At 41.3% G+C, this 18,384-nt stretch overlaps 1 protein-coding gene across 2 annotated transcripts in view; it reads left to right on the top strand.

Moving 5' to 3' along the window:
• Positions 1 to 18,384, top strand: part of SLC1A3 (solute carrier family 1 member 3) — an 80,487-nt gene that overhangs the window by 18,478 nt on the left and 43,625 nt on the right. Inside the window, exon 3 of one of the 2 annotated variants that reach the window (XM_006059555.4) lies at positions 6,200 to 6,337. In XM_006059555.4, coding sequence (XP_006059617.1) covers positions 6,200 to 6,337 — 138 coding nt within the window. Of the gene's footprint in view, positions 1 to 6,199; positions 6,338 to 6,676; positions 6,779 to 18,384 lie in introns of those variants that run through there. The other variant, XM_044932707.2, reaches the window with a different exon arrangement.

Here is an 18,384-nt window from a genome sequence, read left to right as displayed (position 1 = left end):
ATATTAAGTAAATTCAAAAGAAAACAAATGTGCATACTATTTTCTCCTCTCATTCAAAAATTCTGCTTCTTTTAAACATTTTTTATAATGCTGTGTTCCTAGAGGTATAGGAAATAAGCCATCTTGTTCACTAATGAATTAAACTGCTGAGCTAACCCATTGAGAAAGCAGATTGATAGCATGAATTGAGGTAGTCATACACTTTATTTTCTTCCAGTTTTATTGAGATATAATTGACATACAGCACCATGTAAGTTTAAGATATACAGTGTGGGAATTCCCTGGCGATCCAATGGTTAGGACTCTGAGCTTTCACTGCTGAGAGACAGGATTCAATCTCTGGTCAGGAAACAAAGATTTCACAAGCCACACAGCTCGGCCCCATAACCCCCACAAAGATGTACAAGATAATAATTTGACTTATTGTTGTTCAGTCACTCAGTCGTGTCTGACTCTTTGCAACCCCATGGATTGCAGCACACCAGGCTTCCCTGTCCTTCATAATCTCGCAAAGTTTGCTCCAACTCATATCCATTGAGTCAGTGATGCCATCCAACCGTCTCATCTTCTGTTGTCCCCCTCTCCTCCTGCCCTCAGTCTTTCCCAGCATCAGGGTCTTTTCTAGTGAGTTGGCTCTTCACATCAGGTGGACCAAGTATTGGAGCTTCAGCTTAAACATCAGTCCTTCCAATGAATATTCAGGACTGATTTCCTTTAGGATTGACTGGTCTGCTCTCCTTCCATCATGAAATGATTATCACAATAAGTTTGGTGAACATCCATTATCTTATAGATACAAAAATTGAAGAAATAGAAATTTTTTTTTGCTTGTGGTAACTCAAGATTTACCCTTTTAACAGTTTTCACATATAAGTACAGCAGTGTTAATTTATCATGTTGTCCATTACATCCCTAGTATTTCTTTGTCTCATGACTGGAAGTTTGTAGCTTTTGACCACCTTCCTCTAATTCTCCTTCCACCCACACCGTGCCTCATGTAACCACAATTCTGATCTCATTTTCCATGAGTTTGTTTTTGAAGTGAGATTGACCTACACCACTATGTTAGTTCCTGGTGTACAACATAGTGATTTAGTATTTCCATACATTTAAAATGGTCCTCATGGTAAGCCTACTTACTATTTGTCATTCTACCAAAGATATTATATAATTATTGACTATATTACCCCACACTGTACATTTCATACCCATGACTCATTTATTTTGTAACTGCAAGTTTATACATCTTAATCTCTCTTACCTTAATCTCTCCTCTTCCCACCTGGTAGCCAGATTCTTTAACACACAGGTTCCCTTTCCCTGAACCACGCTAAGCAAAATATTCCTAGGAAAAAACCAGCCTTCATATATTCATAATGGAGTTTTTCATAAAGTAAAAAATGTGAAACAACAAAGTGACAACAAAAAAAAATATTAGGTACATTTTGATACAATCATTAGATCTGTTATCCTGAGGCTTAAAAGTGTTGTTTATAGTAACAGTATATGGAAAAGTATTGTCTTCGTGATTTCAATATATTTCACTCTGTATGGGAACATTCTGGGAGGAAACTCACAGAAGCACTAACAGTGGTTGTCTGCCCTACTGAAGAGGCAGGAGAATGAAATGTAGTCAGGAACAGGAGATCTGAGTCCAAACTGCCTGGGTTTAACTCCCAGCTCTGCCACTTCAGTGACTGTTCAACTTTGATATGGAAGAGCTATTAAAATTGGGCATGTTTTAAGTTCACTGTGATTAAATTTCTCTGTGAGTAAATTGGTGGTAAATTAGTACATAATTCCTGGGATTTTTTTTGAGGATTAAATATACTAATACAGGCCAGGAAAGGAAGGAGAAGGAAATGGCAACCCACTCTGATATTCTTGCCAGGAAAACCCCATGGACAGAGGAACCCAGCAAGCTACAGTCTATGGGGTCTCAAAAGAGTTGGATACTACTTAGTGACTAAATACAGGTAAAGCACTTAACAGAAATGTTTAGCAAATAGTAAGACCTCAATAAGCATTAGCTGCTGCTGCTAAGTCACTTCAGTCGTGTCCAACTCTGTGCGACCCCACAGACGGCAGCCGACCAGGCTCCCCCATCTCTGGGACTCTCCAGGCAGGAACACTGGAGTGGGTTGCCATTTCCTTCTCCAAGCATTAGCTATTTGCTGTTTAAATGGCAAAGCAAATAAAAGCAGGGTTTTGCCTGGACTTTTCTACCTTTTCCCAATCAACTTTTGTATATCAAACATGTTACTGTTATACTGAGGGAAAGCAATAAATATTTTTCTGAAGGTCTTGAAAACTGGGTCAGCTGGATTTTCTAGTAAACATAGATTCAGCTCATAATTAGGATATCATAGATTCAGCTCATGATTGGGGTATCACAGTATGTAATCAAATGGATACTTCATTGCTGCTGGAATCCAAGAATTGAAATTGGAAGTTATAGTAACAACTGAAATGAACTTTGTGTCTCATTTCATAAGAAGTTAGGATGGCTCAGTTTCCTTAAAGGAAAGATTGCTTCCTTTGGAAAAACTTGTGTCTACACAGTATTCACTTCCCCAACCTTTAGCCTCTAGACTACTCAGTACTTCTCTATAACTCACATGTTTTAGTAATAACAGTGCAAAATTTTTGAAAATATTCATAATAATGGAATAGGCACATTTTAGGGGTCAAGGGTTAACAAACACCCTCTTCCAACAACAGAAGACTCTACACATGAACATCACCAGACAGCCAACACCAAAATCAGATTGATTATATTCTTTGCAGCCAAAGATGGAGAAGCTCTATACAGTCAGCAAAAATAAGACCAGCTGACTGTGGCTCAGATCATGAACTCCTTATTGCCAAACTCAGACTTAAATTGAAGAAGGTAGGGAAAATCACTAGACCATTCAGGTATGACCTAAGTCAAAACCCTTACGATTGTGCAGTGGAAGTGAGAAATAGATTTATGGGACTAGATCTGATAGAGTACCTGATGAACTATGGATGGAGGTTCGGGACATTGTACAGGAGACAGGGATCAAGACCATCCCCAAGAAAAGGAATTGCAAAAAAGCAAAATGGCTGTCTGAGGAGGCCTTACAAATAGCTGTGAAAAGAAGAGAAGCAAGAAGCAAAGGAGAAAAGGAAAGATATACCCGTTTGAACGCAGAGTTCCAAAGAATAGCAAGGAGAGATAAGAAAGCCTTCCTCAGTGATCAGTGCAAAGAAATAGAGGAAAACTAGAAAGACTAGAGACCTCTTCAAGAAAATTAGAGATACCAAAGGAACATTTCATGCAAAGATGGGATCGATAAAGGACAGAAATGGTATGGACCTAATAGAAGCAGAAGATATTAAGAAGAGGTGGCAAGAATACACAGAAGAACTGTACGAAAAAGATCTTCATGACCCAGATAATCACGATGGTGTGATCACTCACCTACAGCCAGACATCCTGGAATGCAAAGTCCAGTGGGCCTTAGGAAGCATCACTATGAACAAAGCTAGTGGAGGTGATGGAATCCCAGCTGAGCTATTTCAAATCCTGAAAGATGATGCTGTAAAAGTGCTGTACTCAATATGCCAGCAAATTTGGAAAACTCATCAGTGGCCACAGGACTTGAAAAGGCCAGTTTTCATTCCAATCCCAAAGAAAGGCAATGCCAAAGAATGCTCAAACTACTGCACAATTGCACTCATCTCACACGCTAGTAAAGTCAAGCTCAAAATTCTCCAAGCCAGGCTTCAGCAATATATGAACTGTGAACTTCCAGATGTTCAAGCTGGTTTTAGAAAAGGCAGAGGAACCAGAGATCAAATTGCCAACATCATCGAAAAAGCAAGAGAGTTCCAGGAAAACATCTATTTCTGCTTTATTGACTATGCCAAAGCCTTTGACTGTGTGGATCACAATAAACTGTAGAAAATTCTGAAAGAGATGGGAATACTAGACCACCTGACCTGCCTCTTGAGAAATCTAGAAATACTAGACCACCTGACCTGCCTCTTGAGAAATACTAGACCACCTGACCTGCCTCTTGAGAAAACAGTTAGAACTGGACATGGAACAACAGACTGGTTCCAAATAGGAGAAGGAGTACATCAAGGCTGTATATTGTCACTCTGCTTATTTAACTTATATGCAGAGTACATCATGAGAAACGCTGGGCTGGAAGAAGCACAAGCTGGAATCAAGATTGCCAGGAGAAATATCAATAACCTCAGATATGCAGATGACACCACCCTTATGGCAGAAAGTGAAGAGGAACTAAAGAGCCTGTTGATGAAAGTGAAAGAGGAGAGTGAAAAAGTTGGCTTAAAGCTCAACATTCAGAAAACTAAGATCATGGCATCCAGTCCCATCACTTCATGGCAAATAGATGGGGAAACAATGAAAACAGTGGCTGACTTTATTTTTTTGGGCTCCAAAATCACTGCAGGTGGTGACTACAGCCGTGAAATTGAAAGACGCTTGCTCCTTAGAAGAAAAGCTATGATCAACCTAGACAGCATATTAAAAAGCAGAGACATTACATTGCCAACAAAGGTCCATCTAGTCAAGGCTATGGTTTTTCCAGTAGTCATGTATGGATGTGAGAGTTGGACTATAAAGAAAGCTGAGTGCCGACGGATTGATGCCTTTGAACTGTGGTGTTGGAGAAGACTCTTGAGAGTCTCTTGGACTGCAAGGAGATCCAACCAGTCCATCCTAGAGGAGATCAGTCCTAAGTGTTCTTTGGAAGGACTGATGTTGAAGCTGAAACTCCAATACTTTGGCCACCTGATGCGAAGAGCTGACTCATTTGAAAAGACTCTGATGCTGGGAAAGATTGAAGGCGGGAGGAGAAGGGGACAACAGAGGATGATATGGTTGGATGGCGTCACTGATTCAATGGACATGGGTTTGGGTAAACTCTGGGAGTTGGTGATGGACAGGGAGGCCTGGCATGCTGTGGTCCATGGGGTCGGGAAGTCAGACACAACTGAGCGCCTGAACTGAACTGAACTGAGGCGGAGTCAGGAAAGTTAATTAGGGAAAGGGGAGAGGGAGTAAATTTATTCACTACATTTGTTGATTTTTAAACATTTCCAATGGTATCATGCATAATTTGATTTGCATATAAAGTTAATAAATATTTAAAGATTCTATTTATTTATTTTTGGCTCCACCGGGTCTTCATTGCTTCGCTTGACTTTCTCTGGTTGTGGCAAGCAGGGGTTACACTCGAGTTGCAGTTGCATGCTTCTCATTGCAGTGACTTCTCACTGCAGAGCACAAGCTCTTGGGTGTGCGGGCTTCAGTAGTTGCAGCTCATGGACCTTAAAGCATGGGCTCAGTAGGTGTGGTATACAGGCTTAGTTGCCCCTCAGCCTGTGGAATCTTCCTGGACCAGGGATTGAACCCATGTTCCCTGCATTGGCAGACAGATTCTTAACCACCAGAGCACCACAGAGTACTTCAATTTGATATTTTTTTAAGTTCCAGGAGCAGAATCAAATTAAGGGAAAAATTGCTTTCTCTGTCCCCTATTATCCCCTAAGTTTTTCAGGGAAGATTTTTGGGAAAAGTGGTAATTTTGAAATCCTCTCCTGCCAGCAACTAGCAAGTCTGTACAGGATAGTTGCCAAGGCAATATCAGGACCACGTAGACAGAAAGTGTGGGGTGTAGATAGGGGGATGATGAAACTGGATTCACAGTGTGAGCAAGAGGAGTTTTTTTTTTTAATTGTAAAAAATAAAATTACACTACCCTTTATTAGTAGTTATGCCAGAAGTTCTAACATCTGTTGTTACAAAGGAACTTGAATATAAGAAGCCTTTTCCCCCTGTATTGCCTTGTGTATGGGGACACGCTTTGTTTCCTAGATATGCCCCAGTCTTTATAACTTTGTCCTGGGCTATGTCAAAATTGGTTGCAAGTTAGACAAAGAAATTTTTCATTGGCTAAGACCAGGAACATTTTTTTCTCTAACTACTCTTTGAAGCCCTGAATTCTGCCAGACCCTTTGAGATTATGGTTGAAAAGACAGGCAACACCCCTTGCAGCAAAGCAGCACAAATATTTGCTGCTTAAATAAATTGATTCTTGTTAGATAGGCATGATCACCAGCCAAATTCTTGCATATTTTTCTAGGCTCGTTACAGTTTCAAGAAAGGCTCAACTTTTCTTCCTTGTTTTTCTTTTTCCTTCAGGTACAATCCTTGGATTTACCCTCCGACCATACAGAATGAGCTACCGGGAAGTCAAGTACTTCTCTTTTCCTGGGGAGCTCCTGATGAGGATGCTACAGATGCTGGTGTTACCACTCATCATCTCCAGTCTCGTCACAGGTACCCTATGCAGTTTTGTTTTTTCATGTGTGCTTATTGCCAAAGATCGCTTAGAAAAACCAACGCTTTAGGTTTCTGCTGGATGCATGCTCTGTTCTAGAAAATAAAAGTCCCTTCAAAATGATAGAAAGGAGGCTTCAGTAATGCATGAATGATTATAACTCTCGTATTTTACCAATCACAAGAGGAAACGGATTTGAACCGCCACGTAATCTGGTCTGCCTCACTATGCAAGAGGCACCCTGCTAGACACTACACCACCAGCCTTCTCTGCCCACAGCGATGTAGTTGACAACAGCGTACAACAGGTCTGTTTTCTCACCCTCTTATCCCACCCAGATAACATCTGGTTGGACAGCCTATTAGCTATTGATGCAAGAATGCTTGTTCTCAGAGCCACCACGACTTGAGCGGGAGCCTTCTTGGAAGCCTCATCAAGAGGTAATGCCCACGACACACTCACCAACTCTCCTGCCACCAACACTGTATCTTTTCCTGGTGAACCCGCATGACTTCTCCATTGTCCCCCACCCCCGTTGCCTTTTACGCTGGTGGGAGAATGGGGAGGGGGTGGGAGATTTCCCCATCCAGACACTTTGTCAGTTGACACTTGGATTGTCGAGGCGTGGAAGCTTGGCAGGATAGGATTCTTATTCTCTATGAACGCAAATAACGATTTACGCCTGCGTGGGAAACGGTTTAAGAGTACATGTGATTGGTGAATACGAACAGAGCTAAAAATTTCAGAAAAATGTTGCTGTACGTTCCTCCCTGCCCACTGTTCTCTTTCCCCACAGCACATCTCTGACTTGGAGAAGGAATATCCGTAGACACTACCCCCAGCAGGATGGTTTCTGGGTTTGTAGCTCAAGCCCAGACCTCAGGTATTACTGGCCCTGTTTTCTTTTCCGTCCTTGGCTTACTGTCCACCCTTAGGCAGATCATTCTGTGAGCTGGCTCTCAGCATCTTTTCACCTCCCAGGGAGTTCGCAAGGATGTTTATAATCTCCTTTCAAGATCTCTGTGTAAAAAGAACTCCATAGAACAACTCGAAAGTCTTGAGGCAAGATTCTGACTGCTTCATGCCTTGGAGGGCTGGCCATTACTTGGAACAGAAACTACGTCAGTTTCTTTTTTTTCCCAATGCCTTGCAAATCTCTGCTGGCTTCTACTTGCCCAGGTCTTCAAACAAGTGATTGCATGTACATAAAGCTCCCATTGGAGGATGAGTTGCCCATAAAACAGTCAAGTAGACAGGATGATTTGGGGCACTTTTTTTGAAACCGGTCTGGCCCATTGCTGACCAGAGGTAATCATAGCCGGCCACGATTCTTAGCAGAGAAGCTACATTCATACTGAGGTGAGGGCACGTCCTCATTATGCATTTGCTGCCATTTTTCTGGGAAGCAAGTTCTTGCAGCAAGCACTCAGAGGACAGAACTCATATCCGCCATTTTGTTTAGTGGAACAGGGAGTCCCTTCCCACCACCCTATGGCTGGAATCTGAATTGAGTACCTGCAGTTTTCCTGGATGCAAACTGAGGGGCCTGTGTTCCTTTATGCTCTCTCTTCAATGGTGAGGCCAGTGTTTAGAGGTTTCTGCTTTCTGATAATTGTGCTTTAAAAAAAAAACCCACTGTGTTACCCTTTATAAGAGGAGAGCCCTTGTTCAGTACAACTAGAGAAAATATTCGTTCCCTTTGCAATCCTTTGAAGTAGAACTCCCTAGTGTTTTCTCATACTTAATACATCAACTTTGTTGCAGGAATAAGAGCTTTGGTTGAGTAATTTTTCAGGGAAAAAACAACAACAACACTATGAGGCAGTCCCTCTGCTTGGTTAAAAAGAAACTGTGTGCAAACCTTGGAGAAATTATCAACATTTATGATACTGGTGTTAAAGAGAAAGGAATTTTAAACCTTGAACAACCAGTATAAAATGAACCTTAAAAGGTAACGTAATTGCAAGTTGGGAATGCCACCACTTGGAACCATTACAAGAGTCTCAGTTCTTTTCTAGGACTGTTAAGGCAAGGGACATAATTACGTTTGCTAAAGATCTTTTCAAGGTGTTAGTCTCAAAGGAATAATTTCTAAGCTACATGATAATCTAGATACTTATGATCAATTGGAATGAATGATAGATTCAATAAGAATTTATTTCATGATTTGAAGTGCTGTGATTCTAAACCAAAGCAGGGTGTGATCCAGTGTAAATAAGGAGGTCCCCTTTGGGGAACTTTTGCAAATTACACATACACAAGAGGATCTCTGTGTGTGTTGGGAAGCATTCCTGGAGAATATATTGGGAGAGGACAAGGTGAGGGCCCAATATTTTAGAATGGAAAAGCAAGCTCAAATGCCTCCGGTGGCCAAGCAGGTGAGGGATCTTTATATATGAAGTTGCCCTTTCAGGCTCCTTTTTGTTTTCCTACTTGATAGAATCATGGATACAGGGAAATATTTCTCTTCAGTGGGAGAGGTAGCAGGGATGAGTGTGATGATAAATGGAAAGTGACCCACTGCAGAACAGTGTAGACAAAGGGAGGAAAGGAGGTGATTATGACCTGAAAGCTATCAACTCCATCCAGTTGTTGCCATGTGTCAACAAGGGCCAAATCTTCCAATTTTTCCACAGAATCCAGAAATCCAAAAATTGATAAGAACCTAGATTTTTTTTTAATTTATTTATTTTTGGCTGTGCTGGGTCTTTTTTGCTGTGCACAGGCTTTCTTTATTTGAGGGGAGCAGGCTTCTCATTGCAATGGCTTCTCTCATTGCAAAGCACAGGCTCTAGAGCATGGGCTAAGTAGCTGTGGCACACAGGCTTAGTTGCTCCACAGCATGTGGGATCTCCCTGGACCAGGGATTGAACCCATGTCTCTTGCATGGACAGGCAGATTCTTAACCACTGGACCACTAGGGAAGTCCAGAACCTAGCTTTTTTTACACATTGACATAGGTAACAGAACAAAACAGTGAAAGCCAAACAAAGCACATCTGCAGGCTCAGTCCAACACTTGAGCCACCAATACTGGAACTCAGGTTTCAGTGTTGCTGCTATTAATTATAAGAATGCACTGATAGACTTGTGCATGCATTGTGCATGCATCAGCTATCGCCAGGTTTCATATGTTGCCTTATTCCACGGTTGGCAGTTCCTTGTCAAAGCTTAACATGGAATCAGCAACTGAACACCACTAAACAAGCAACTGTTGGAAAATCTCTCCCTCTTCTGTGTTATAAATGTGTTGTGTCCTGGCCATGCTGGCCTTTTCGGCCCCCATCAGGAACACGAGAACTCAGCACTCTTTAAGTTCAAAAGTCCCAGGGTCTGTGCAGACAGAACTTGGAATGCATGAAACCCTTACTGCATTGCCTGCATTTGGCATTTTGTTTCAGAAGGTTCTGCATGTTGTTTTTCCTTCAATTAATTAATTAATATATTTTAGGCTGTGCTGGGCAGCCGGTTGCTGCACCGGCTTTTCTCTGGTTGTGGAGAAACCTTAGGTGCAGCGTGCAGGTTTCTCATTGTTGTGGCTTCTCTTGTGGAGCACGGGCTCTAGGGTGCATGAGCTTCAGTGTTGCGGCAGGTGGGCTCAGGGTCGTGGCAGGTGGGCTCAGTAGCTGCAGTTCCTGGGCCCTAGAGCACAGGCTCAGGGGCTGTGGCTCAGTGGCTCTAGAGTGCGTGGGCTTGTGTACGCGGGCTCTAGAACACTGGGTTGGTAGTTGTGGCACACGGGCTTAGTTGCTGCACGGCATGTGGGATCTTCCCGGAGCAGGGATCCAACCTGCAACTCTTGCACCTGCAGGCAGATTCTTGACCAATGAGCCACCAGAGAAGCCTGGTTCTGAATGTTTTTAATCACATTTAAACTCTGAGAAATTTAAGTTAGATTTTCACGCTTGGAACATCCCTCTTGGTGAATTCTGGCACTAGAGACCCTGTAAGCCATGTTCTCCTTTTCTCAAATTTGAAATTTCAGTCCTTCCTAACATCCTGGGTATGTATTAGCATTCCAGAAGCTGCCAGAGAGAAGCCGGGAGAAAGCCTAACAGCTAGATTTGTACTCAAGTACCTATTTTTTTGGACAAAAGGAATACATCTGTGCCAACATACCACACAATAAAATGGGGAGTTGGCACCAATTTCTATTGATTTGGTCAAGATAGGCAGCCAGACTAGATATTTCATGCCAGAAATATGAGTTGGTTTGACTGACTTAACCCTGATTAAATTCACTAAATAATAGTTAAACTCCATTTCAGGTTGCTCTGTGTAGACATAGCTACCACCTCACTTCCTCCTTACTTTGGAATCTTTTCAGAAAACTCGTGCTTTCTTTTCTCATTCTGAATGTGCATTCCTTCTCAATCTCTTACCCTGCAAGAAATCTTCTGTGTCAACAGTTTTCTGGAAGGGGAAAGCATCCCTTTTGACAAACGATCTTCCAAATCTGTAGACCCGTGAATTCAGTGAAATATAGGACTTCAGTATAGGTGAAGCCAACAAGCTCCACTCAGCAAAGGGCTCCCTTACTTGAGAAAACAGAAGTAGAGACAGTAAATGGTAAACCTCAAAATATGGCCCCTTATTGTCAAAGAAAAGACAGCTACAATAAGAATGATCTCAAGTTTTGTCATTTCATTTAACACGAGAGGGCAAGCAATGAGCTAGACGATTCTTGGTTCTTGGACATATAAAGGTTTTGTGAAGGTCTTGCAAAAATGAAAGCCAAAACACATAAGAAAAATTTACTATTTCAAATGATACATTGTCGTGGCTGAGGGGTATCACTGAGGCCTTGATGAAATACTCCAGGTGCTTATGTACAAGAAAAGGGAGAGTAGATTTCTTTCCTTTTCCCCCCTACACATACATTTCATTGAAGAAGGAAATATATCTATCTCTGGTGGGGAGGAGTGTCTTTGAGCCTCCTTTTCATTCTCTGTAAAATGAATTCATTCATGGTATCTGTGTCATGGGTCTGTTCTGAGGATTTGTGCTTGGCACACAGTTCAGTTCGGTTTAGCTCAGTTGTTTCCCACTCTTTGTGACCCCGTGGACTGCAGCACGCCAGGCCTCTCTGTTCATCACCAGCTCCTGGTGTTCACCCAAATCCATGTCCACTGAGTCAGTGATGCCATCCAACCATCCCATCCTCTGTCATCCCCTTCTCCTCCCGCCTTCAATCTTTCCCAGCATCAGGGTCTTTTCAAATGAGTCAGCTCTTCGCATCAGGTGGCCAAAGGACTGGAGTTTCAGCCTCAACCTCAGTCCTTCCAATGAATATTCAGGACTGAATTCCTTTAGGATGGACTGGTTGGATCTCCTTGCAGTCCAAGGGACTCTCAAGAGTCTTCTCCAATACCACAGTTCAAAAGCATCAATTCTTTGGTGCTCAGCTTTCTTTATAGTCCAACTCTCACATCCATACATGACTACTGGAAAAACCATAGCCTTGACTAGACGGACCTTTGTTGGCAAAGTAATGTCTCTGCTTTTTAATATGCTGTCTAGGTTGTATGTGCTCAGTTACTGGTAGCTACTGGTGGTAAGGATAGCAGCAGTAAGAGTTGTCCTGGTCCACACAGTATGAGTGAAAATTCTAGAACAAGAAGAGAGAGCTTCAGCTTAGGGGCATGTAACTAAGCCTCCAGATTCCTTACATTTTATTTGTCGGTGGTCTTCACAGTCATCATTTTCCTATTAAAGGTTGATTAAAGAAACCATGAAGTTAATCAAGTAGCAACTGGGAGCCAGGGAGAATTCCTTCCTCTCCACTGGAAGGGATTGGTTTCTGCCCTGCAATGTGGAATGGGATGACCTTATTACTGCTGCATCATTCTAAATATTATCATTGGTTATACAACTGCCCAGTCGTTACTGAGCAACGAGGCCCCAGTGTGCAGCACCCTGGAATCCACAGGGCAGCAAAACCTACTTGCTGCTTATAGGCCACAAGCGGAGCCTTCCTGGCTAATCAAAAGTTGGACAAGTGGAGTCTGTCTCGACACAATGCTTGGCAGCCTAGAAACAAGCCACCCAGAAAGAAACTTTGGCCCAGTTCATTTGAAGCCAACAGGTTGGCCCCGCTTCATTTTCTCTCTAGATCTGTTGGCAAACATGGGGAGGGAGGCTGAATTACATCCACAGAGACAGAGAGATTGTAAGATATAATAGGAAGACCCACCTGAGGGCTGAAGAGATCACCTGGCTTTTTTTTTTTTTTTTTTTTTTTGCATCCTGTAGAAAGGAAATCTGGGAAACTAAATGCTCTTTATTTATTTTTAGTAAATTTGGGTTTTGTTAAAAGGTAGACCAAATTATTTAAGTCTAGCTGTCCCAGAAAATATCTACCTTTCCATCACAAATAATTTCATTCAATAAGCACTTAAATTTTTTTTTTTTTTTAATGTACCAGCCACTGTTCTAGGACAGGAAGATGACACAGAACTTCCCTGGCAGTCCAGTGGTTAAGCCTCTGGCTTCCACTGAAGGGGGTACAGGTTCAATCCCTGGTCGCCAAAGTAGGATCCCGAATGCTTCAAGGCACAAGCCAAAAAAAAAAAAAATTTTTTTTTTTAATGAGAAAGACAAAATCCCTGACTTCAGGAGTTCAGAGTCTGGTGGGCGATAGACTTGCAGTAGCAGTGGCGTGGACAGGGACAGTGACGCAGGGAGGAAGAGCCCAGGGAGGGACAAAGTAGAGACTGAGTAACCCCAGGCCAGCTGTACTCCCCAGTTTTCAGGCTCCCTCGTCAGGAAGCGACTCTACGAGCAGAGAAGAAGCTGTTTAGGTTGTTGTTCTCCTTACACTTGGCTCACCATTAAATGCTACAAGAGCCGGAGGTTGGGCCCTGGGCAGCTCCCAGCAAAAGTAACCCTGGGATGTGCGGCCCCACAGAGGGAAGAGGACCCTGACGGGGTTTCAGCCACAGAAACTCCCTTTGGGAGCAGAGCCTCTCTCCCGGCTCTCAGTGGGGCATGCAGGAGATTGGGTCCCTCTGAGCTGGACGGCAGGGAGAGGACGTGCTGTGCATTCCAATGCCCAGAGTGGCAGCCCCCTCCCCTGCACCCCGGAAGGCGGCCAGCAGCCGCTGCCTGAAAGTTTTGTGCGTCCATGGTCCAAACTTAAGTTGAACTTGTCTCCTGTGAGGTCCAGGGAGAAATAGGGGATGACAGTTTGGACGGTGTCAGGAAAGCCCTTGAGCACAGCCTCGAATTTTTCTGCCAGTTCTTCTCAGGTGCCCAGTCCTCCTAGGCCCTTCACCAACCTGGTTGCCTTCCACATCCCCTTGTGTTCCCAGAGTTGAACCCAGTGTTCCAGGTGTCACATGACCAGGTCGGGGCAGTCACCGGACCCAGTCCTCTGCTCATACCGACTAGGGTTGGGTCAGTTGTCATCAGTTGCAACAGACCCCTGGCTCAGAGGGGTTCAGCCTATGGTCACCTAACCCCTCAGAAATGAAGTTTGTGGAGAAGTTTTTGTGGTAAAAATCAAACCGTTCTTGAAAAATCAGAAGCCCCAGGCTCAAGGCTTTCCTAGAAAGCTTAGGCTTCTATGACTTGGGAATTCTTATCTATGAAATTTCAGCAGCTTCAAGGTAGGTAGCCTACAGTTTTGATCAGTTCCTGTTTGTAAGACATTTTTGAACGTTTCTTTAATAAAATTAAAGAAAAAGATTTAAAGCTTCTTTTCAAGTTAGATTATTCTCTAAGAAAAAAAAGATCCCCGACCCCCACCCCCACCCTTACCCCCCCCCACCCCCCAACCCCAGGTTATGTTACCAATCTGGTAATTTCTTTCAAACCACTCTGAAACTGCAGGTCTGTGGATGGTGCTGAAAACAGATGCTTTTATTTTGCTGATATGATAATGGTTTTCAGTAGAGCGAGGATGAATCCTGACTGGAAATTTCTGCTTAAGGACACACACAGACACCCAGTTTATTAACTTTGATTTGAATGGATTTCTGCTAGGAAAACTGCTTACCTTGAAAGTGACTGGGAAAACTGCCTTCCGTTATAAATTATGCATGTCTCATAAAGCCAAGTAAAAAGGTGCTGGAGTATCTGCCAGCAGAAAGAGACAGAGATAGAGACAGAAAGAGAAAAGGTTCTATAGCTGGATAAGGCTTTCTGTGACAATGTCATGGATTGTATGTCTTCAGGGGATAGCACCCCTTCTTCTGTTTATTCAGTGTTTAGTGGGTATTTCATGATAAGCAGAAAGAAGGCTTTTTGGGGTGATGATATTTTCTGCTGAAGGATGGATCTGCTGGAATGATCCACCCAATTTTGAGCCTGTGTAGAATCTAGCTTCCCGAGTCTTGTATTTGTGCAAATTTCATTTCTCTAGGCAAGATAAACTTCTTTTTAGCTTCTTCACGGAAGATCTTTACAAAAATCCCAGATGGAAGCCAGTTTACTACCCATGATTGCAACCTGTTTTGCTAGCCCAGCAACATCTACATTTTCAGTTAAGACTGCTTTCAGATGTCCATTTCCTGGACTCCCATGTATGGGGAAATAGGTTTTGCCGTCTTTGTTTAATTTGTTAAACAATTACTTGAGTTTTCATCTGAGTTTTTCTCGGAGGGAAGAAACTTCCCCTAAATTACCAAGGGGGTTTCCTCTCACAGGGCGCTGGATGAAGGGAGGCCAGTGTCTGAGCTCTGTGATGCTGGGGGCAAGTAAACAAGTCAGAAGAAGCTCTTGGCTAGCCATTTAGAAAGAGTTTTAGAAGGAAGAGCAAGGTGGCAAGATGATTGCAGACTTCCTAGATTCCGCCTGTTGAAATGACATTTATATTACCAGGACTTGTCAGTGCGGTTGAGGGAGACTATAAATATATACATACCCCAAATCTTGTCTGCAGTACCCTTAGATCCCCTCCCCCACCTATACTCCTTCCCACCATTGGATTATTTTGAAGCAAATACCAGAACAGATAAGACAGGAATGATATTTTAAGATAATTTTAACTTGTTTCATGTTTCCATAATGTCCTACCCCGCCACCCACGCACACACACACACCAAGAGCTGTCCGTCACTTAAAAGTGTTGCCAACCAAGTTCTTTCCTTTTGTAGTACAAACTTCTCTGCCACTGCTTTACAGTAATTACCAAAATCTGCTTCCAGAGAGCATGATACATCTCTGGTATAAGATGATGCAATAAAATGTTGATGCTATGGAATTTGGGGACACAATTTTTCATTGTAGCACAATACAAGTATGTGTGTGCACACATAACTTTGTGTGTTTTGTCCAAAGTTCTTCCGACTCTGAAAAATACTCTGGTCTGACTGTTGCCTCTACTCTTTGTAATTTACAACTTTTTCAGAATTTCTTTCTGTACTTTATGGTATCCTACATAGATTATTTCTAGTTAAGCTATAATTTGAACACATTGTTCTCAGAGGAATTTGTGCTAAGAGCTGAAGTTTCAATTATTTTAGAACTAACTTTCTTAAGGAATATCGCAAAATTTTCTTGAGTTGGTGCATACCATAAAATCCTTAATATCAGCATACCTTACCTACACACTAAGTATTTTGGAGTTTGGGAAAGAATGAATACATGTGGCTGAGTTGCTTTGCTGTGTACCTGAAATTATCACAACATTATGAATTGTCTATACTCCAATATAAAATAAAAAGGTTTTTTTCAAAAAAAGATGGAAACATTAGTAGCTTCTATACTAGAATCTTGTAACTTTTATACTAGAATCTTGCCTTCTTTTTTATTTTTGAATAGAATTTGGTAGTCTTATCTTGGGACCTATGCATAATGACATATCTGAAAGCATTCCTTTGGCATACTTAGGCTTAAAGCCAGGCATTAATGTAGTAGTTCTTAAACATATTTAAGAATAACAAACTGGAAACTCATAACACTCTCATGGGTATATTCAAAATGTTTACATATTGAATGATGTAGGAATACATTTACTGTAAGAAAATATGACTCTTATGCAGTATAGAAACAAAACTATAAAGCGTATTTCCACAAATAGTATAAGCTATTAAACGAAAGCATGATTGACAGTTGCAAAGTTGGTAATATCATTTAGGTATTCATAATTTTTAAGTCATTTTTATGCTAGCATTCACATAAGTAGAGGCAAGAAATACTGAAGAAAAATTTATAGTGAAAAATCAAAAGAATTCGGTCTACTGACTTTATTCATTTTTTTCCCTCTGAATTGGGCATGTGGCATCATTATCTGATCTTAGCAGAAAACAGATGTTTTATGGGAAAGTGACTGACGTCACTCTATAATTTCCCATTAAATAAACATCTGAACACTAACTTAACAACTAGCAAGTGAGGTCAAGTGCCTGAAAAGTGCTGTATACACCACAGAAGCACATTTTGCATCTGTGAAAGATGGATGTGTAGCAGTGTGTATCAGACTTTCAACTGCTAGGAACATCCTGGTTGCCAAACTTTGCCTCTGTCACTACTTTCCCTTGTACTTTGGAATGATAGGAGCCTACTTTACAATAGAAAGAGAGAGGTTTTTATTTATATGACGTTCCTAAAATTATTTCTTGGTATTGGTAGACTTAGGTTGATCTTATTTCAAGGTGCTTTTAATTTTTTTTAACAGTTCTGCTGAAATGTAACTCACACACATACGATTTACCCCTATTGTGTATAATTCAATGGTTTTTAGCGTATTCGTGAAGTTGTGCATCCATCATCACATTAAAATTTTAGAACATTATTATTACCCCCTGAAAAAAAACCCACACTCCATAGCCATCACCGCCTGCCCCCCTCCCCGCAATTACCCCATTCCTCCATTCCTACGCAAACACCAAACTATTGCCTTTCTCTATGCGCCTGTCTATCCTGGAGATTCCATATAAATGAAATGCATGGTCCTTTGTTACTAGTTCTTTCAGAGTTCATCCTTGTTGCTGTGCATGTTCGTGTCTCATTCCCTTTTATGGCCAAATGATATTTTGTTTTCTGAACATCCCATACTTTATTTATCATTCATTACTTGGTAGACTTCAGGGATTTTGTCTGTTACAGGCAGGGTGCTCTTATGAATAATGCTGCTGTAAACTTTCGTGGGCCTGTGTTTTCATTTCTCTTGGGTATATACATCAGACTGGAACTCCTGGGACATATAATAATTCTCCTTAAAACTTTGGAAGAACTGCCAGACTGTTTTGTACTATTTGTACCATCTTACATCCCCACCAGCCTCATGGTGGGGTTCCAGTTTATCTACATTCTTGCCAACACTAACCATGTTTGTTGGTTTTTTTTGTTGTTGTTTAACTTTTACCTATAAAAGATGTATGTTTTAGCTAAAACTTTTGAAGTCATATGTAATTCCTGTATTATAACTAAATTTTACATTTCAAAAAAGATAAAGTTCAAATATTACATCTTTGGTTGCACTAAAATAATTGCTGAAATCCTTTAAAATGTATGTGGACTCATCAATTACAACTTTTTGTTTGTATTCATTTCTTTATAGTGAATACAAATCAACTTAACTAAAAAAATAAGACAGGTGATACAGCAATGTGACTATACTTAACAGCACTCAACTGTACATCTAAAAATAGTTAAGGTGGTAAATTTTATGTTACATGATCTTAAACACAAACATTTTTTAAAATAAGGTAGATGTAATTTTTTTCCGGTTTTTTATTTTTAATTGGAGGATAATTGCTTTACAATATTGTATTGGTTTCTGCTATACATAAACATGAATCAGCCATAGGTGTACATATGCCCCCTCCCTCTTGAACCTCCCTCTCACCTTCCACTCCAAAAATATGATTTTTTAAGTCAATCGTTTGAAGCATAGTTGCTTTATAATGTTGTGTTAGTTTCTATTGTATAGCAAAAATTAATCAGTCATACAAGATGTGCTATTTTAATATTAGTTCTTTTGAAAGAGACATTCTAAATATTTGTCTAAATATTCTAAATATTTGTTTTCTTATTAATCTAATCTACCACCGCTAGAGTTTTTACACACAGCTTTCAAAGGACATCTGCTTTAGTCAGATAGC

Source organism: Bubalus bubalis, chromosome 19 (genome assembly GCF_019923935.1).
Source record: "Bubalus bubalis isolate 160015118507 breed Murrah chromosome 19, NDDB_SH_1, whole genome shotgun sequence".
In the NCBI taxonomy this organism is placed as follows: Eukaryota; Metazoa; Chordata; class Mammalia; order Artiodactyla; family Bovidae; genus Bubalus; species Bubalus bubalis.
Note: the sequence above shows the minus strand (reverse complement) of the source record. Positions and strands in the feature narration are given on the sequence as shown.